This window comes from Lissotriton vulgaris, chromosome 6 (assembly GCF_964263255.1).
Source record: "Lissotriton vulgaris chromosome 6, aLisVul1.2, whole genome shotgun sequence".
NCBI classification, from domain to species: domain Eukaryota; kingdom Metazoa; phylum Chordata; class Amphibia; order Caudata; family Salamandridae; genus Lissotriton; species Lissotriton vulgaris.
The window spans coordinates 1,306,395,827-1,306,417,505 of NC_141694.1; the positions used below are offsets into that span (position 1 = coordinate 1,306,395,827).

The window sequence follows — 21,679 nt, forward strand, 5'->3', positions numbered from 1 at the left end:
CTCAGATGTGAGACCCTTGCTCATTGCACCATCAGGATTCAAGCAAACCGGGCCGAAGACGGCTGTAATGCCAGAAACCGGTCCCCGGGAGCTTGTTTCCTTCCCAGTGTAAGAATTGGCTTTTGTAGTTTGGTTTGCCCTGTTCCCATCATGCACTGGGACAGGAACAGACTAATTTGCATACAGCCAGGTTCTGAAACTGGGATGGTGCAGTGAGCTAAAAAACGGTGTTGGATCTAGCCCTGATCTCTTGACTGGGTGAGAGCTTTCTGCTTAATTCAGAGACTCTGTCCCTCACCACCCCTTGTTGTAAATATTTTTGTCCACCCTAAGCGTGGAAGGGTATTCTCAGATGTGAGACCCTTGCTCATTGCACCATCAGGATTCAAGCAAACCGGGCCGAAGACGGCTGTAATGCCAGAAACCGGTCCCCGGGAGCTTGTTTCCTTCCCAGTGTAAGAATTGGCTTTTGTAGTTTGGTTTGCCCTGTTCCCATCATGCACTGGGACAGGAACAGACTAATTTGCATACAGCCAGGTTCTGAAACTGGGATGGTGCAGTGAGCTAAAAAACGGTGTTGGATCTAGCCCTGATCTCTTGACTGGGTGAGAGCTTTCTGCTTAATTCAGAGACTCTGTCCCTCACCACCCCTTGTTGTAAATATTTTTGTCCACCCTAAGCGTGGAAGGGTATTCTCAGATGTGAGACCCTTGCTCATTGCACCATCAGGATTCAAGCAAACCGGGCCAAAGACGGCTGTAATGCCAGAAACCGGTCCCCGGGAGCTTGTTTCCTTCCCAGTGTAAGAATTGGCTTTTGTAGTTTGGTTTGCCCTGTTCCCATCATGCACTGGGACAGGAACAGACTAATTTGCATACAGCCAGGTTCTGAAACTGGGATGGTGCAGTGAGCTAAAAAACGGTGTTGGATCTAGCCCTGATCTCTTGACTGGGTGAGAGCTTTCTGCTTAATTCAGAGACTCTGTCCCTCACCACCCCTTGTTGTAAATATTTTTGTCCACCCTAAGCGTGGAAGGGTATTCTCAGATGTTAGACCCTTGCTTATTGCACCATCAGGATTCAAGCAAACCGGGCCGAAGACGGCTGTAATGCCAGAAACCGGTCCCCGGGAGCTTGTTTCCTTCCCAGTGTAAGAATTGGCTTTTGTAGTTTGGTTTGCCCTGTTCCCATCATGCACTGGGACAGGAACAGACTAATTTGCATACAGCCAGGTTCTGAAACTGGGATGGTGCAGTGAGCTAAAAAACGGTGTTGGATCTAGCCCTGATCTCTTGACTGGGTGAGAGCTTTCTGCTTAATTCAGAGACTCTGTCCCTCACCACCCCTTGTTGTAAATATTTTTGTCCACCCTAAGCGTGGAAGGGTATTCTCAGATGTGAGACCCTTGCTCATTGCACCATCAGGATTCAAGCAAACCGGGCCGAGGACGGCTGTAATGCCAGAAACCGGTCCCCAGGAGCTTGTTTCCTTCCCAGTGTAAGAATTGGCTTTTGTAGTTTGGTTTGCCCTGTTCCCATCATGCACTGGGACAGGAACAGACTAATTTGCATACAGCCAGGTTCTGAAACTGGGATGGTGCAGTGAGCTAAAAAACGGTGTTGGATCTAGCCCTGATCTCTTGACTGGGTGAGAGCTTTCTGCTTAATTCAGAGACTCTGTCCCTCACCACCCCTTGTTGTAAATATTTTTGTCCACCCTAAGCGTGGAAGGGTATTCTCAGATGTGAGACCCTTGCTCATTGCACCATCAGGATTCAAGCAAACCGGGCCGAAGACGGCTGTAATGCCAGAAACCGGTCCCCGGGAGCTTGTTTCCTTCCCAGTGTAAGAATTGGCTTTTGTAGTTTGGTTTGCCCTGTTCCCATCATGCACTGGGACAGGAACAGACTAATTTGCATACAGCCAGGTTCTGAAACTGGGATGGTGCAGTGAGCTAAAAAACGGTGTTGGATCTAGCCCTGATCTCTTGACTGGGTGAGAGCTTTCTGCTTAATTCAGAGACTCTGTCCCTCACCACCCCTTGTTGTAAATATTTTTGTCCACCCTAAGCGTGGAAGGGTATTCTCAGATGTGAGACCCTTGCTCATTGCACCATCAGGATTCAAGCAAACCGGGCCGAGGACGGCTGTAATGCCAGAAACCGGTCCCCGGGAGCTTGTTTCCTTCCCAGTGTAAGAATTGGCTTTTGTAGTTTGGTTTGCCCTGTTCCCATCATGCACTGGGACAGGAACAGACTAATTTGCATACAGCCAGGTTCTGAAACTGGGATGGTGCAGTGAGCTAAAAAACGGTGTTGGATCTAGCCCTGATCTCTTGACTGGGTGAGAGCTTTCTGCTTAATTCAGAGACTCTGTCCCTCACCACCCCTTGTTGTAAATATTCCTCCAAGATTGGTCGCCGGAACAGGGTTTGCATTTCCGCCGTTCCCAAGGATTGTGCACGAGGCGGCCCAAGTTTGCCAACAGGCGGCAACCGTCGTGATGGTGACACCATTTTGGAGGGCTCAAGTGTGGTTTCCAGGCCTTCTGGAACTTTCTTGGGATTTTCCAATCCTACTCCACCACTTTCCTCATCTTCTTCTGAATCCGAGTGGAGAGCACCATCAGTTGATTCTACAAGGGTCTCTCCGCCTCATGGCATGGCAGCTTTCCGGAGATGTTGGTCGCTCCCAGGCCTTTCGGGATCGGCTGAGGTCCTCTTGTCCAAGGCCTGGGCGGACCATACCTCGAAGCGATATCGCTCCGCTTGGTGTAAGTGTGTATGTTGGTGTCTTTGACGGGGTCTGGATCCCGTGGCCGTGGGTGTCGTTCCCGTCTTGAATTATCTGGCGGAGCTGGTTACGGACGGTATAGCATATCGTTCGGTTAACGCGGTGCGGTCGGCTATTTCCACGGCGCATTGTCCGGTGGACGGGGCCTCGATTGGCGCACATCCTTTTGTGTGCAGGCTCCTGCGGGGGATCCGTTTATCTTTACCACCGGAACCAAGATATTCCACTTTATGGGATGTTAATGGGGTTTTGAATCGCTTCTTGTTTTGGCAGGTAAACAAGTACCTTCTGCTAAAGGAGCTGTCGGCCAAGTTGGCTATACTTCTGTGTTTGGTCTCTTGCCGGAGATTTTCGGATATCTGTGCGCTGGACATTTCTGCGCAGGTTTTTTCCCTGGACGGGGTGACTTTTACGGTGGGTCGCCATACCAAATCTTTGTCACAAACAATTTCATATCCAGCTTTCTCAGATGTTCTGAAGTTATGTGTGGTGCAGTGCCTTAACCCGTTTGTTGCTTTGAACGTTCTGCGCCAGTGCTGAACGTTCGAAGAAACGGGTGCAGCTGCGTCGGCCAATGGACGTGCGCAGCACTGGCAAGGTAGTGCTCGCGACGACCGTTGGCCGACGGCAGCACTAACGGGGTTAAGACCTATTTGGATATGACGCAAGACCTTCGCCCTCCGGATGAACGATAACTTCTTATTACCCTTCGTAAGCCTCATAAAGCTGTGTCTTCTCCCACTATAGCTAGGTGGGTACGGTGGGTCATGCAGGAGGCGGGTATTGATACAAAGCAATTTGGTGCCCATTCGGCCAGAGGGGCCATGGCTTCTGAAACATTTGCTCTGGGAGCGCGTCTGGAGGATTTGATGCGGGCAGCAGACTGGTCCTCGGATTCCACTTTTAAATGGTTTCATTTCAAACCGGTGGAGGATGTGGCGTGTTTAGTGGTAAGTAAGATTTGAACTAGCATAATTGGAGGCTCCGGTCCTGCCATAGAATCGAAATTTGCCTAGCTATGGTAACAGTAAGTTTCAATTCTATTAGGGACATGGAGGCGAGGATTATCCCTCCTGCAGCACTGTAGGTGCGAACCTGCCCGTAGATGCATAAGTAACCTTTCTGATTATTTTTCTGACAGTGTGGTACTGTTTCTGGTGGTTATGTTTTATCAGTTATGCTTTGCATATGCTAGGTCCAGCTCGGTTTCTGGTGCACTTTTCTTATTGCACGGAATACTGGTGCAGAACAAGACCAATGAACTTATCGGGTAGCAGGTCGAAGAAAGAGGAGGAGAAGTGGAGATGGAGTGTCTATCTAGGCTTCAGGAACACAGTATAAGGACTCATGGCCTTTGTAGTTTCCTGACTGAAGTTGGAGACGGTTGCTGTGTTGGAACTGTTTTGTCCTGGATTTGGAAAGAAAGGTTGTTATTTGGTGCTTTTCTGGCTGCAGTGGTTTTCCTGTTTGTAATAAAGCGAAGAAGGAAAAGCATAATCCTCGCCTCTGTGTCCTTAATGGAATAGAAACTTACCATTACCATAGTGTTGGAAGTATGATGGGTACTGAAGACACAGGACGCAGTTCTAACAAGTACAACTCATTTATTGGTCATCCACTCTCCTCACTGGAGAACACCTCAACATTCCATAGTGAGCTTCACAGTGGGAGAATCCAACAAGGGTCAAAGGGAAGGGGTGGATGGAATGTACCAACCCAGGTTCTAACACATCTCCCTTCCTTACAAAGAGTTCCCTCCTGGCATGCCTAGAGGTTACAGGTTCACATAAACAAAAACTAGAGGCTACCTAAAGGGGGATAACAATAATTCCTGTGGGGAAAAAAGTTATGGCAATACTTTCACAATGTTGTCGCAACTCCACCATTGACATATTCAAATTGAACAACATTTTCTTTCATTTTGACAATCTTGCTGGGAGAATAAAACTTGCTGGTGTCAGTTCCCAAATTTAGTGTTCCTACTAGCTTGCGCCTGTCCCCCACTTCCCACCTTGAAACTTCACACCATGTTTCTAGTAATACCATTGTTTGTATACAGTCCGGTGTTGTTTGACCTTCACTCCTGCCTCCTCCCTGTTCACATTTCTGACTTCTCCCCCATTAACCAACAGGGGTTAAACTTAGTACTAGGCTCCCTCCCGCGCAGGGACACAACAGGAGAGACCCCAGCTACTCTAATGGGTGACGTGTGGAAGTCTCACAAGCATTCCCTCAAACATCCTCAACATAGTCCCACCAGAGGGCCTGACTATTGGAGCAACCCCCAGGGGGTAACAAAGAACAAGCAACAATAGAAGGAAAGGGTGAACCTCCCCCCCAAACCCAAGAAGGAAGTCCCCACGGGGTGGATCTGAATAGAGGGCAACTATAAAGGAAAAACTATGACCCACCATTGACCTCTATGAGGAGCTAAAAGGTCCCACCCCATAACTGGCTGTAGTCGCAAAAGGGATACGTAGTTTGGAGTAGCAGAATCTTCCCAATTCTAGGACACCTCCTATGCCACCCCACTATTACTCTACTACAGTCTCAATAACGAACCTCATGGCAAAAAGTCCCGCACTTCTCCTGCTAGTATTTCCATCCTCCTCTAGAGGGATGATACTGGTGGTAATGTTCATATTTACTATATTGAGCAGTAACTTGGGTCAGGACACTGCTCGGCAACTCCTTCTGGCACACTATGTCTCTCTTACCGTGTCATCAACGGTGACTGGTCTAGGCCGTCTTTTGTCCTTGAGTCCGTCCCCTTGTTTCTTCACGCGTCTCCCATAGGAGAACTCAGTGGAGATTTCTGGGACATGAAGCTTGTGCTCACTCCTATAATCATAGAGTGAACCCTTCTGACTTGACTGGACCATATGAGGGAAATCTTTTAGTATTTTCTGCATTTCCTTGCTCTCTCTCTCCAACTTTCCACTGTAGGATCTTTGAATGTATTTACCTTTTCTCTCACTCTTTGGTTCAATACAACTTGAGTCCATTTCTCTTCCTTGTTCACACTTGACCACATACTCCTCCATTGTTTTTGTCTTGAACTCAAAAGACGTGGTTCTTAGACCCGTCTCTTTGCAATTGGATATGTTACTCTTACATTTTATCCTTTTCCACTCTTTTGCTGTGGAACTGATGCTTTCTCCTTTCCTTTCGAATTCTCCTTCTTCTCCAACTATACCTTCACTGTTTTTTTTTCACGTGTTTCTTACGTATTTCTCTCTCATCCACCAAATCTTGGTAAGATTCACGTTTTTCTTTCAGTTTGCCCTTGGCTGTATTTTCCACACGTTCTTCAATACTTGCTGCTCCTTCACAAACACCTGCCACCTTGGAAGGCGGCATAAGGGCACTCAATGCGCAACCCTTGCTTACACTCATGCTTTGTTTCAGTGCCTTCTCCTTCATTTGTTCTCTTCTTCTTCCATTGAGGGATATTCTCAAATCCTTTTGATCCTTCCACCCTAGCATGGTGGGTCCATTTCTGTTACATATATGGTACTTCTAGTATACCTTCCCTTGTACATTAACTCCATGACTTGGTATCCTATTACGTTGATGTCCTCCCCTGCATGTGTCTCCAGGGATAGGTTAACCTCTTTCAATTCGTTTCCATATTTTTCAACTAATTTTTTATTCCAGTCACTCTTGCTTACCCAACTGTGAGGCGATCCTGAATCTAATAACATATCTGTCATAACTCCTCCAATGCAGATAGTACACTTCAGGTTTATTTTACTTAGATTTAGCTTCTCGTTGCTACCCATTTCTTCCTTGAAAACTTCTTCCCTTTGTACTTTTACCAACGAGGCGTGTGCAAAATATTCATCCAACACCCTCAAAATTTCCTCATAAATATTACTGACTGTTCCTTTCATGAATGTTTTTTCCATCTTGTTGTACATTTTCCGCCCTCCAGCTCCTAAACTGTAAAGCAATACTTCAGCCTTTTCCTTAGGTACAAAGGATACTGCCTCTTCCTCAAGAACTGAAATGTAATTCTCAAAATATTCTTTCCATTCGCTCCATTCTGCAACGTTTTCTTCTTCCCTCTCCATAAACGGCACTGGTGGCAGAAAATTATACTTCTGGCCCCACTCATGTTGAATGTGCAGCTATACTTTGGAATTCACGTGAAAATGTTTTGTTCCCCTAATCAGAAAGATGGCGATAAGGGTGAGCTCAGTAGGACACACTAGCGTCCCCGGGATGGTCAAAAGAGATGCGCCAAGAACAGCCACTGGGATTCTACTTTGAAGGTCACTCTCCCATTACGCTTACTGTTGCCTAGCTTGACTCTCTTTACTCTCTAAATATGCTTTGCTCACGCCGTCTGTGGGTTTGGGACCCTGAAAGTCCTCAGTCACTTATGCAAAGAGATAATTGTCCCTTTCACGTCGAGCTGCATCACAACTGTATTGATTCTGCCACAAGGATTCCTTGCACTATCAACCCCTCTTAGCTTTCCTCACGCTGCCACAACTCGCTGCCACACTTAGGTTTTCTACTCGGAACCCTGTGGATTGCCACACACCTTCTGTTCCTCTGAAATCTCCTCAAACCGTTTCCATGCGCTGTCAAAGTTCTGAAATTTTCCTCACGCTGCTTCAACACGCTGCTGTGGTTAAGTTTACTACATAGAACCCTGAGGTTTTGCCATGCTCCTGAAATCTCCACACACCGCTAGCCAGTGCTGCCTCATTTCTGAGAATTCCTTATGCTGCTTCTACACGCCGTTTCGAATAAGTTCATCACACGGAACCCTGAGGTTTGCCTCGCTCCCTCTGTTCCTTTGAACTCACCTCACACCAACTTCCACGCGCTGCCACCGATCAGATTCACAAGTGGCTACAGGGGGGGAACTCCCCACTTAGATCATCTTCAGTAGATTATTTTTTCTTCACACAGCTACCATGCACTGCCTCCGATCAGTATCATAAGACTTCGGCACCCTATGTTACGCTCCACGCGCCTCACAGTGTTTCAGAGGCTCAACGCAAAATGCAGTCCAGCTTGGGTCCCCTACGGTTTCTCTCCTTCCCCAATTGAATATGTGAATCTTTCTCGATTCTCCGAGACTTTCATTTACACGCCTCCATTAATTTTGGGAGTCAGGGGAAAGCATCTTCCCAACGCTGTCACTCACTCGTGCCTCAAACAATTGTCGCTCACCTCAAATCAGTTCCTTTCGCGTTGCTTCAAATGCGACTTCATTCCTAGCTCCGCTCCCTTCTCCTCACGCAGCTTCAAGGTTTCACCACATAGACTTGTACGGCTCTGTGACCAAATGGAGAACTTATGCCTTACTTCATTTTCTCCCAATTCACACGAGAAGTAGATTGTGCTTCTAAGTCTTCCTTCTCACACCCGATGGCAGAACCGGAACTTCCTGTCGACAACTCTGCGGTTCCTCGGGGCAAGACCAGCTCCGTCTTGTCACATACTTGAATTCCCTGCTTTACGCAGACAGCCTGACAGCCCTCCACTCACTGAGGAGACCTAGCACGGTGCCAAGATACGCCCCCTCAGATCACCACTCGAACTTTACACAGGAGAGCTGGACGAGGTTAGACCCTCTGAAAGCAGGGCGGAAAGCTCAGTCAAAGCAAATGCAGGCAGTGTAGGTTACACTGAACTCCCTTTCCACAGCCTCCTCTTGAGTAACGTTGCAGGCTAAATTGGCAAGTCAGAAAAAGTTACCTCGGTATGTACCGGCAAAATCACACAGGTATGGACGCCTCGCTTCCTGACTCTTTGAAACCCGGCCCTCAACGCAGGGTGCACCGGAATGGCACACTGACGGACACTTCCTCATAAAACACTGCTTGGCCCTGGATGTGTTCCGTCTGGAGGCTTATGACAGGAAAGGCGGGCTGTTGTGGCCTGAGATGACGCTGACGTGAGATACTGCTCACGATGCTTCCCGTTACCTCAACCAAGACGCAGGCGCTGGAAGGAAACACTGCTAGGCCCCGGATGCACTCGATGACGCCGACTCACACAAGGTAGGCGGGCTGGTACCCTCTGAGGCGTCGCAGGGCTGAGACACCGCTCGCGGATACAAATCCCTCACACAGCGTCTGCCGCACTCTGTCGTCGGAGTGAACGCTTCTAAAACGCCGCAAATGTCCAGATTTACACAACCTCGTAGGCTCACGGTAAGGTTTCAAACCGCTGAATGGAGTGGAAACACCTTGGTAGAGATCACAGCGCTGCAGTGGACCAATGGATTAGCGTGCCACGCGGACAAACTGCTCACAGCCTTCTTCAACACAGGTACGCACTTAAAACGGGGTGATAACAGGGCTGCGCATGGACACCACACCATCTCCTGTTAAACGGTTCAGAGGGGGCCACACCCTCGCGTTCACCTCTGGCTCAAATCACTCAGGAACACAGGGAAAGTCAAAGCTAACCGCAGCTTCTTCTCGATCTAGTACAGGGAAGGACAGGTTCCTCGCTAATACAAGCTTACTTCGATCTCTTCTTTTCTTCCGTATGGAGAGAGCACACAAGGGGGAGATGACCACCACTGTCCCCCGCACAGTTTCCGTCGCCAGTGTTGGAAGTATGATGGGTACTGAAGACACAGGACGCAGTTCTAACAAGTACAACTCATTTATTGGTCATCCACTCTCCTCACTGGAGAACACCTCAACATTCCATAGTGAGCTTCACAGTGGGAGAATCCAACAAGGGTCAAAGGGAAGGGGTGGATGGAATGTACCAACCCAGGTTCTAACACATAGCTAGGCAAATTTCGATTGTGAAACAAATCTAGTGGCTGGTGACTCTTCAGACTTCTTTTCTCTAACATGAAAACAATATTGTTTACAAAACAATGAAGTCATTTCAACAGTACGTTTCTCCCAATCTATTCTTGGATCATGCTCCGTTAACCAAGGTAACTACAAAATAATTTGAAATTGAGGAGCATCAATTAAATTAAATCTCAAATATTCTCGATGACCACTCAAGCCTGACAATTCAATAGTTTCAGTTTCCTTCGTGATAGGTCCTGATGTTAAATTATTTCCATCAACTGCACGAACAGTTTCAAACACTTTCTTAGGAATAGATTGTATTCCTATCTGTTCAAAATATTTGTGATCACAAAAATTGCCAGTCGCTCCCGAGTCTATCATTATTGACACTTCTTTAATTTCTGACTCTTTAAATTTGACTGTCAGGGAAACAATCAGATGAGGTGCCACCGATTGAAGAGTGTTGGCCACATGTTCAATTACTGGAGTTGATTCTTCCTTCTTTCCCATGTGAGCAACTCCTCTTACTGATGGGATTGATCTTTTCCTGAAAAATTTGATTTGGATTTCTGCAAATAATCCTTAACAAAATGTCCTGCATTTCCACAGTACATACACAGATTTTTAGTACTTCTTATACCTTTCTTCTTTAGAAAGAGGACCCCTAATCGATCTAATCTGTATAGGTTTTTCACTCGAAGATGTTTCTGGTTTTGTAACTTCCGTTCGAATGCGATCAAACCGAGCAGGGAAAGGACGAATGTCTCTTTTCTTTTCACTTCTTCTTTCGCTGACTCGATGCTCTATTTGTAAAACTAAATCAATTAGTTCTGAGATTTCTTGTGGTCACATAGGAATTTGAGCCAATGCATCTTTCAGTTCTTCTTTAAACCCACAAAAATAAATTGCCGCCCTTTTATTTTCTGGCCATTCTGTCTCCACAATTAATTTGTTGAACTGAGCAATGTAAGCTTTAAGATCGCAATTTCCTTGCCTTAAATCCAATAACTCATTGTCTGTTGCCTGATTTGCAGGTTGCCTATCAAAAATTCTAAGGAATTCTGTTTTAAATTTTTCATAATCATACAGTATTGGATCATTAGGGGAAACAAGAGGCATTGACCAGGCAGCCGTATCGCCACTCAAATAAGACCGCATGAACGCCACCCTAGTCTGCACTTGACAAAACACCACTGGCTTACAAAAACAATGTAATGAGCATTGTGTCAAAAACACTTGCGCCTTATTTGGATCTCCACTAAACCTCTCAGGAGTGCCCAATGGTATGATTGGAGATATTGCATGGATTACTTGAGTGGCTACCTCAGAATCTGGTTGGGAAGTAGGTTGTTTAAAAGTTTTGGAGCTACTTGGTAAAGATGTTCCTGCCACTACCTCATCCATTCTCTGCAAAACATGATGAGTTTCGTACTGGGAACGTCTTATCTCTTCTCTTAAGGTGTTATTTTCCTCAATAATGCTAGGTAGCTGTTTTTGTATCCCATCAAAAATGGTGCCTCAAGCCTTATCTTCATCTCCGGTGGATTTTACATTGGCACTTCAAGCTGTCAGAGTACCTGAATTAGTTCCACAGGAGCTGAAGCTAAGTCTCAATTCCTCCCCACCACTGTCCGCGCCTGCAAAAGAAAACTTGCCAGCGTTGAACAACAGTTTGGGGGAAAGGAGAAGTGGAGAAACTCACAAGAGTGACTGCCTTGAAGAGGTCGACGTTCTGCTTCCCTCAACCTTCTCTATGTATCTTGATTAGGGTAGGTGTAGGAATGTACCTGTAAATACAAAAGAAAAATACAATATCCTTACATTATACTAAACCTTTACATTTCCTATTTATAATTCTTATCTGTTTCTATCTTTAACCTATATTTCCAAGGCTTGAGCCTCTCTCCTAATTAAGGGGCCGATTAGGATAGCGGTGAATCCGCATCCTCCGGGCCGGCGGAAGCCACCGCCGGGCCGGAGGATGCAGATTTACCGCTGTGGTGATTCTAAACACCCCGCCAGATTAGGATGGCTGGGGGGTCATCGGCAGATGGGAAGACTGTTCGCTGCTTTTCCGCCGCAGACCGCGGCGGAAAAGCTCTAATACGGTGGCGGTGTCTATCAGACACCGCCAGCCATATTAGGATTTGCATTGGGACATGCCTTTCCGCGGCGGCAATGCCGCCACGAAAAGGCATACGGTCTTTTCTTTGGGGGCCCGTTGCGGGCCTCCAGGGTGAAGGGGGGTGGGTGGTGCACATGGGGGGCATCTATGGTACCCCCTGCATTTACATGCACAAAGCAGCAGCCACCGCGCGGTGCCTGCCGCTTTGTGCATGTAAATGTAAAACATGCTTTTTTAACCTTGCGGCGGGTGCTGCTTGCGGCGGGTGCTGCTTCAAGCAGCACCCGCCGCAAGGTTAAAGATCCAGGATGTGACCGCCAGGGTGGCGGTCACATCCTAATTGCACCGGAGGGACCGCCGCTGCCCTTTGGACGGTCCCTCCACCTCGGGGGTGGCGGACAGACGCAGGTCCGTCCGCCATCCTAATGAGGCCCTAAGTCGGAACTTGATACTTTAAGATGCATTCTGACTGCTTTCTTGGTCTGTATTTTCTCTTGCTTCTGTTTTAAATGATGAAATGATTTCTTGTCTTTCTACTTTCTTTTGTCTTTGTACTTGTATCGATCTATACAGAATCACTCACTCAGTAGTAACAGTACTGTTGTTTAATTTCTTGTTGCAGTCTTAAAAATAAATAGTAATTTTACCTATTGAGTTTCTCTTTCCTTATAGTCTTTTCATCAGCGATGAGTTACTTCTTGTATCACTTTTAATAAAACATGGTAGAGTCTTAATTTTAAGAAATAAGTACCTCTACTCTGAATTTGCTTCTGATACTGAAGCGCTGCTGATAAAATCTCAAGTCTTTTCATTTGGTACGATAAAAGTAAATACCTTTTCCGGCGCGCTGCCCTTTCAATGAACCAGAAGAAAATTCTTAAGCCTTATTAGTCGATCGAATTTCCTTTTCTACTTTTTATTACTGCCACACACTTGATCTTCGTTTCCGACAATTGCGTGTTGGCACACGAGCTGAAAACAACAACAAAATCGGAAAAAAATCTATAGATGAGAGTTCTGCATAAGCGCCCAGATTATTCAAAGGCTTAGTAAGTATCCAAGCGAACAGAACAATTTTGAAAGAGCAATCCAAAAGGATTTGCTTAAAGTGGCACTCGCTTCCATTAAGCGACACGTGTGGGGCAATGCTCCTCAGAGATACCGCTGTTTCGGATTGCTGTTTCAAGATTGTTGTGCTCGCGTGATATTTACCAAGCCTTTGAATAAACTACTATTCCGGTGTATGTGACCTGGAAGTTTTTAACATCTCTTGTGATTCTCCTGGTTCAATATATTTGCTTGACCAAGCATAAGGGTCAATCATAACTTTCCTTTCATCGTCCTGAAGATGGTCTAACGGACATATCTGTCGGCAAGACCGAAACATTGACATTCTCATCTATTTCCCAGTGATTTATTTTCCAAGGAATTGTTCTCTGTTTTCTTCAGATTCATTTTCCATTATGACAGTACTCTGGAATAGATGTTTTAATTTCTGTATATGATTCACTAACCTCGGTCATTGTGTTTAGTTACCATTTTGTAAAACCCTTTGTCTTGTTTGTTCACATTAAAAGAGATTATAATTTGAGAAATTCACACCCGTGTTTGAAATTGTTTAATGTAGATTTATCGTGTTGTAAATGAACAAATTGATTTTTAGATTTTTCATGTGTTAGCTACAAATTGGGGCTCAACAACTCAGTTGTTTGTGCATATGATTTAATTGAGTTTTCTGAATGAAATCCCTTGTAGGCGCAGTTACCTACCAATAGTTATATTTCCCAAGCCTCCACGGGTAGATTGAGTTTCCCACTTTCTTCTTACTCTACAGTTTTTAGCATGTGGCACAACTCACTGACAGTTTTACAGCATAGTTCAACATACCAAACTACACCACACTATACCACATCAACCCACTATCTGTAACATCATATTATCTTGAAAAAGTCCACTCCACATCACTCCAGAACGTGAAACACCATACCCTGCTCATCACATCGCTACCACCACCTGGGACAGTTGTGCACTAACCTGCCATTGAGACTATATCCTGCAACCCTGTAAAGAACGGATTGATTGCCTGTCCAAGATTTGAGCATTTACATAGGCTGGTTCTGGAGAGACTTCATACTCATACATAGAAAACGATATTCACCTGAGTACACATACCCATGCTTGCTTCAGATTTAGATTGGTTTACAGCTGAGGCAATTTCCTTTTAGGAGGGAAAACAGAAGAATTTACATGGTATGAAGCACTGAAATGCCTGATGTTAGGACAGTTGGATGAATCATGGGCCATTGGTATGACCACTTGCAGGGAGTTCATGATGAAAGACACTGGCAACCAACCATAACACTACAGAAGACTGGTGAGAGTACCGTAATGAAATCTGAATACACTGGTGTAAATAACACAACTAAATGACAACCCTGCATCCCTCATCTCAGAAAATCACATGGAGTTCCTCCTCTTCCTTTAACAGAAAAATCTGTGCGCTAGCCCACAACTAGAAGGTAGATGTCGGAAGAGCAGGGCGCATGCGAAAAGTGTGAGTGAAAACACATACTAACCAAAAAAGCTTCATCAGTAGGAGATAGAACTATACTGCATTGTAAAAGAGAAAAAGTGTTGCATCATCTAGCAGCAAAGGTTAAGTAAGAGTACAAAAATGCAGAAACTTTTTGAGGCAGACAGTTTTGCATCCTACTCCCTCTTCGAGTATGTTTCAGCTTTTGGATCTACCCAATACCTGGTCATAAGCTACACGATCCCTCAAATGCCTTCGAAAATTGTATGTGTTGCACTGTTTAAAACCATTCAGTAATATGACATATAGTTACAGATACAGTGATAATGTTGCTATGCTATTGGACAGTTGGATTTAAGGATGCCTGAATCTATTCTGTTTGTAGGGAGGAGGCAATTCTCAAGCAACGACTACTGTACAGCAGGATCAGGGTGCTTCCTTTGGTGGCCTCCAGAGTGCAACCAGCGAATTTGACTCTGATGAGAAAAAGATGGACATTGTAAAGTGGATGAGATTTCCTGGGCAGGTAAATACATTGTACTTATCATTAAAAACAAGCTTGTAAATGTTCTAGCTGTGTGTTGATGCAGGAGATGCAGTGGAGTGGCCTAAGTTGTCCGCCGCAGTAAGATACACTAATGATCAGGCTATACCCCAGTACCTATAGCTTCTTTTAAGCTAAGATTGTAAATCAGAGCTTTGTAGCAGTGTATAAAAGCCACATCAAAGTCAAGTGACTGTATTGCTCAAATGCTACCTTTGGGAATCTGTTAACTGTGAAGGTGTTTCTACTATGTTTTTCATGCATTACTACGTCATAAATAAGAATATTTCTGTGTGTTGCTGATTAATTAATATTATGTTTCTCATGATGACAGTATTTAATTATGATTGGTATGTGCCAAGGGCCACATTAATTACCAAGATGGCGTCTTCACACTGAGCTCAAGATTGCACAGAGGACAGAAACAGCAGATAAAACAGTATTACAGTTGGACTCGTTAGGTTTTTAGTGCCTCCGTTTTTTATATAGAGATTGTGGTTGCTTTCAGCAGCTGAAATCTCTGTATCATAAACAAAAACTGATGTTCACCGGGCCCTTCTGAAATTGGGCCACTTATTCCTACTTAAACTAATTATGTCATAACCGAAGCATATGACATTTTGTGGGTAGAGTGTTGTAACATCGAAAAACACATGCTGACTATTAATTGTCTGCGGGAGAGAGGTAATGTAGAATTTCTGAATCTAGCATGGCACCAAAGCTTCTAATGTTGCAAGAGAGGCGTGTTCAAGGGCCCAGATTAGACGGTCAACAAAACTAAAGGCCTCTGTTGTGGACTGGCAGTTATAAAGAACATTTGGCTTTGAACCTGTTGAGCTTTAACCCACAATCTTGCATCCAGCAGTCTATAACTGCATTGAATGGGTGCAACTTATAGACTGTACAGTTGGGGCCTTTGGTCCAGCTAGACCAAGAACAGGAAATCACCTGCACAGGTGTAGAAAGTAAAATCAAAGGATAAATTAGCAAGGTAACGGGGTGCAGGTACATGTTAAACAAGAGAGCCGGAGGGAGGAGCCTTTTTGTACTCTCCAGGAGAGTTTTGGCGCTCTCATACATGTTAGCAGGCCTGCCAAGTATCACGCATCAGACGTGACATTAACGCATTTCAGTGTGATGATCCGCATCACCGCACTGAAATGCAATGTCACGCCTTATAGAACCTCCTCATCTGTCAAGCCTAGAGCCTGCTATAATGAAGTACTATACAGGCTGAGTGGCAGCGCGCACATAGCTGCTCCTGGCATGATTGAGGTCTCTCTGGCTCAGCTGCTGCTGAGCTGCAGAGTGGTGCTTGTTCCAATGTATATCACCCAGCACCACGCGGCGAGTTCACTGACGTCAGGAGGAGCCAGTGTGCCTTCAGCTGTCACTGCAGGTACGGTGACTTCACTGGAACCTGGCAGCAGCACTAGACAACAGCCTGCAGTGTGGCATGACCCTCAAGGGCAGCACAGAGAAACTATAATGCACCCCAGTGCACCCCAGCACGTGGCCACTTCTCTACTGACTCAGCCTCAGTCTTCCGTGTCCCGGGTCCAGCAGCAATGCTGGCAGACTCAGAGCTTTGGGCAAAGACGTGGTTAAACAGCACTACATTATTCTGTATGTATTTTAATTGGTGTCTCACCTTTACATATCTAAAGCGCACACCTCAAATGAAAGATAAATGCAAGTTCAAGTAATCAGTGAGAAATATGTGAAACCTCACTTGGTTAATACAGTCTTCCTTCAGATCTCACGTCTATATGTGTTTAAGGTGAGAAAAATAATTGAATCCTGCTTGGCGCAGTAGGGCATAGTGAATTGTCTATATACAGTGCTATGACATCCCCTGCTTCTGCGACTGAGAAAGCACTTTAACTATGCAAGCCATTTATTGTAATGAGCACCTTAGAAGATAATGGTCATTCAAAGTGTCAATGATCTGGCCGTAGAATGGCACTCCTAAGTCCACTGAAATCATGGAAATGCCACACATAAGCAAACTGAAAACTTGGCAGTTATAGAGAGAGTCATGATTGGACAGAGAGAGTGCCCCAGAACCCATGGAGGGCTGGAGGTCTCCAGAAGCAGCGTGATGCGAGGCACTTAGAAGCAGAGCGCCTCGCACATTCACAGATAAGTGCCCTTCAATTTATGGCACTGTGCAACAGTTTTAAAATCTTCTTAGAGTTTCTTGTTGCTCAAATGGGTGTAATTACCAATATTTATAAGTTTCCCTAGTCTTCATTGCTTGATTTTGTTAAAATGAAAGTGTCACTCATAGTCGTTGAAATGTCACTCATAATTGCACTAAAATTGTGAAAATGTCACACATAGCAATCTGAAACCTTGGCAGCTAAGTGTTAGAGTGGAAAGAGGTGGTTTAAGTAAGAGCTGTTTTAAAGCACATTTGTTCCCCCCCATTCGCTCCATTCCCACTGGAGTTAGCGGTATTGCGGTATTGTTAATTCCAGGGCCGAGGGGCATTTATCTTAACATGAACAAACAGGGTAAATCTTGGGCATTTGGACTGGCCATTCTGTCACTCTGACATTTTCCTGGTTGGTCTGGGCGAGAGGACGGCTTTCAGGGAAGGATGGACTGCAGACCCCACCATGGCCCCATTGGAGTCACAGGCTCCTGCAGATTAGGGAAGGTTGGATCATGTTTCTAGAGCCAATACTGGCTTCCAGTTCGGCCATCTATCAGTGCTAGTTAACGGTTTCCTTCCTCGTGCAGTTGATTAGGCATGGGTGGTACTTTAGGAAAAACGGATTGGAACCAAGGAGAGGTCACTTTTCTTTGTCAATGGTGCCAACACACTATCATGTATATACACTAATCCTTAAAGCCTCTGAAATGTTTTGAATTAAAAAATAAATTCCATGCCTTCCTATACCTTGATGCCAACAGAGATTCTAAATCCAGGAACTCAGTAGCCTTTTGAAGACCAGATTAAGTTATAATGCAGTTATTTAAAGGCAGGATGTATTAAGTTTATAGTTAAGTTATTTTGAGCCTGATGCCTCAGCAGATTTTTCTATAGACACAGAATGGATAAAACCCTCTGATACATCAGACCTTTTGTCTTAAGAAAGACAGAACACAGTGCTGCCATTTTGTTGGCATGACCAATTCGCTATGTAATTATTCTAATGGTAAGCTATTTTGTGTCACCTAGGCTTGCAGGATCCCAAATAAGCATCTATTTTCACTGCGCGCTGGGCAGCAGGGGTGCTTCAGCATCCGTTTCTCTCACGATGGACGAACATTGGCCGCAGCATGCGCCGACAGGGAAGAGTATCCAGTTTTTTGTAAGTATCCAGTTTTTTGTAAGTTATAATCAATTTCAAGGTGCACCGAACTGAGCATGTCCCTGGCATCTTTAATGACATACTGCGTACATTTATGGTTTGTGATGTGTGCATATTGCACAAAAAGTCAGTAGTAGCACTAATCATTTCAATTCAATTGGCAACTTAATTTAGATAAGTGAATAAAATAGTTACACAGGAGAACAAAAAAAGTGCAGTCACGTCACAGTTTATGGAATGTATACAAATAGTTAATTACAACATAGTAAAACAAATAAAACTAAAGAGTGTTGTCAGTCTTCAGATAGTTTACTTGACTTCCTGAATTAGCACCAGAATATCCTTTATATCAAATTAAGGGATTTTTGTTTAGATATGTATGTACTTTAGGTCTGCAAAAAAGGCGTAGAACAGATGCCACTGGTCTATGGCGATCTGTGTGTGCCCTGCTGAACCCAAAAAGGTCCCCCCACCTCCCCTGGCATCAAAAGCTGGGCCCTAAGGTGCCCCATTGACAAGGAACAATTATTTTAAAACCGATGACAATGGTTGCAGGATTTCTGTGAGAATGTTGGATTTTGTTTTCACCACATGTACTAGTAATTCCATTGTCTTTGCGTTGCTTTACATGCCACAGAAGTTCAGAACAATAAGGGATGCCATGTTCTGAAGATGTATCAAGGCCGGTGGTATTTTTTTAAAGTCCAAATGGGGACCAGCATCCGTGTTGTGAGGAGGCTGTCCGTAACTGAATTGTTACTCTATTTGACAATAATCTTAGTGAGCATCTCCAAAGCATCTTATCCAAAAAGTTCTTCCAAAGGGGCAAATATGTAGGCCCTATGGAGGAGTTAATTTCCAAAACAGACATAAACCTCTTGGATGCTGTTAGCGGACTTTAAAAGCTTTTATCGATGCAAATAAATCATCTCTGGAGACAGTTGAGGAGACTCTTGTTTCTTCAAATATGGCTCCAATGGGGCCATGTAGTCTTGGACCGGAGTAGCTGCAGTTGCCACACCTGTAGAATTATGCCCCCTTCCCCCATTTCTCTTATCAATTCCCCCCTTTCCTCCCCCATCCCCTTGGTTGGTCCAGAGGGTAGTGGTGCCATCCTTGTGATCTCCACCATGGCCAACTAGAAGGCCTCAACATAAGAAGGGTCAGCAGATGGAGGCAGATCCTCCGGCTTCTCCTTTTTTTAGTACTGTAGGAAACTATCATTTTGTTGCTGATGCCCCCTCCCCCCCTAGGTTTTGCCCCTTTTTGACTACTAGTTAATGGTTTTTGACAGTGTATTCAGGTCTGCTAATTTGACACCAGTGCCATGCTCTTTGCCGTAAAACTAGTTAAAGTCTAATCGAAACTCAATTGAGAAGGACTTTAGCACACTTATAAGTCCCTAGTAAATGATACCCCTGGTACCTAGGGCATGAGTACTAAAGAGGGTCCCAAAGAGCTGCAGCATGCCTTATGCCATCATAAGGGACCCACACACACACTGCATGCAGGCTGCCATTGCAGACTGCGTGTCATGGTGCAAACCATGAGTGAGAATATGGCATGGCACATTCTCTGTGTGCAATGCCAAGTCAGTGCAGGTATTATATGAATTTCACCCCTACAACAGGCCCTGTAGCACTAAGGCAGGGTGCATTATATTACATGTTAGGGCAAATCTATATGAGCACATATGCCCCAGTGATGTCTTATACAATTACTAGATGGCACAAATAAAGAGGGAAACCATCTTAAGCACTGGGCACTGGTCATTACGAGTTCCCCAACTACATGATGGCTTTAGTGAAACCTGTGGTGCTTGGTATCAAACACCTTGCTCTAATAAATCTGTACTGTTGCCAGTACAAGGTTTATTATGACATGCACCCAGAGGGCACCTTAGGGGTGCCCCCTGAAAAACCTACCACTATCTGGTGTGCTGGCTGACTGGTATCGACCAGCCTGCCACCACAGATTAGTTTCTGACCCCCTGCAGGTGAGAGACCACGCTGTCCGAGACCAGAAACAATGCCTGCTTTGGGGGAAAGGTGTTAACACCTCCTCCAGCAGGATTGCTAGTGATTTGGCATATCAAGGCAGCAGGGGCTTCAAAGCCCCTGCTGCCTTTGATATGCGAACTCAGCTTGCCACAGACTTGGGAGATGCCAGCCCCTGCCTTGAGGCCCATTTGGCACCAGGACAGGCGGAAAATTAGCTATGCCAGTAGGCATGTTGCACCACCAGGCTTGTCACACCCCTAAAGTGGACTACCTGATGTGCTCCACAAAAGATGGCTCCCACCAACTTGGTTTTGGTGGAATTAGGAAATCTGGGGCAGGATTAACCCCACTCCCCACAGGAAGTGGTCATATAGGGGATGTAGTGACCCTAAGGGTAAGTAGTCCGTTGGCTACTAACCTTCATGTCCCTTAACACCACTAAATTGAGTAATTAGTGGCCCCCTGACACCAGGAACTCAGATTCGACTTCTTGAGAAATGAAGAGGACAAAAGAAGAGCAGTCACCGCAAGAATTGGGGACGGACCAGAAACTTGGTGCAAAACACTGCCTAACTGCTGGAACCTCGTCTGTTGCAAAGACCCGGCTCATTCAAAAGCTGTAAACCCTCTTCAATGCTAGGAGTACTACCCAGCACTTTGACAACCAGTTAGCATCTCTCTTGGGGTGGAGGATCCAACCCCCTGCAGTTGCAGGTACCGACAATCATCTGCCTGGTCCAGTGTCCTGCTGGCTATCGGCCCTACTGAGGGAGCAGCACTCCAGAAAGAGGTCTTTGTTGCTCTAGGTGGTCAGATCTGTCTGTCCCCTGCGAAGCTTGGAGACATCAGGACCTCCAGGAGTCACCCAGCACCAATAACTGGGTACCAGAGCATTTGCAGCTACCAAGGCTTATTACGTCTCTAGTCCGGATACCTCCCACACCGACCAACCGACGAAGAACTTCGGGATCCACAAGAGCATCATTTAGGGAGACCCTGCTGCCCTGTTTCATCCCTCTCTCCCGGTCACCCAAGAACTTTGCGAGCTTCTAACTCTTTCTACCCGCAAGATAAAACACCTCTGCACCGGAGCTCCCCAGCCCAGGCTCACATAAACCAGTGGTGCCTCTGTTGTCCAGAGACCCTCAAGAGCCGAGCCCCCCTTTGGGTTCTGCCGGCCTAGTCCCCCTAGTCCCCACTTGCAGCCTTTCTGTGCAGGTACTGTTCCCCATTGACTTCAACGTGTTGTGCTCAAGGCTCCCACAGCGAAAAGCACCTCTGCACCCGGACATCTCCGAACAGGTAAACTTGAACTGTTGGTGCTTTCTTCGTCCTTGGTCCTTACTTATCTTAAGTCCAGAAGAATAGTCCTGCACAGCACGTTGTGTGCAATTGACCCTTTGCAGTACATGTTTCTCCAAAGGATAACATGTCTCAAATCCGAAAATCAATAACACAAAAAGTACTTACCTGATCTTTGTGTCTAACATTATACAAAAATATGTTTTATTTTATAAATTGGTGTCGAATTTCCTTATTGAATGTGTATCTCATTTGTTGACTTTGTGTGTACAACAAATACCTAATAC

The 21,679-nt window shown here is 45.4% G+C and overlaps 1 protein-coding gene across 1 annotated transcript in view; it reads left to right on the plus strand.

The window, feature by feature from the left end:
- The window catches only part of AHI1 (Abelson helper integration site 1), a 665,760-nt gene that overhangs the window by 187,937 nt on the left and 456,144 nt on the right, over positions 1-21,679 (plus strand). The window contains exons 10-11 of the mRNA XM_086925781.1: positions 14,612-14,752; positions 17,958-18,090. Of these exons, the coding sequence (XP_086781907.1) occupies positions 14,612-14,752; positions 17,958-18,090 (274 nt within the window). The remainder of the gene's footprint in view (positions 1-14,611; positions 14,753-17,957; positions 18,091-21,679) is intronic.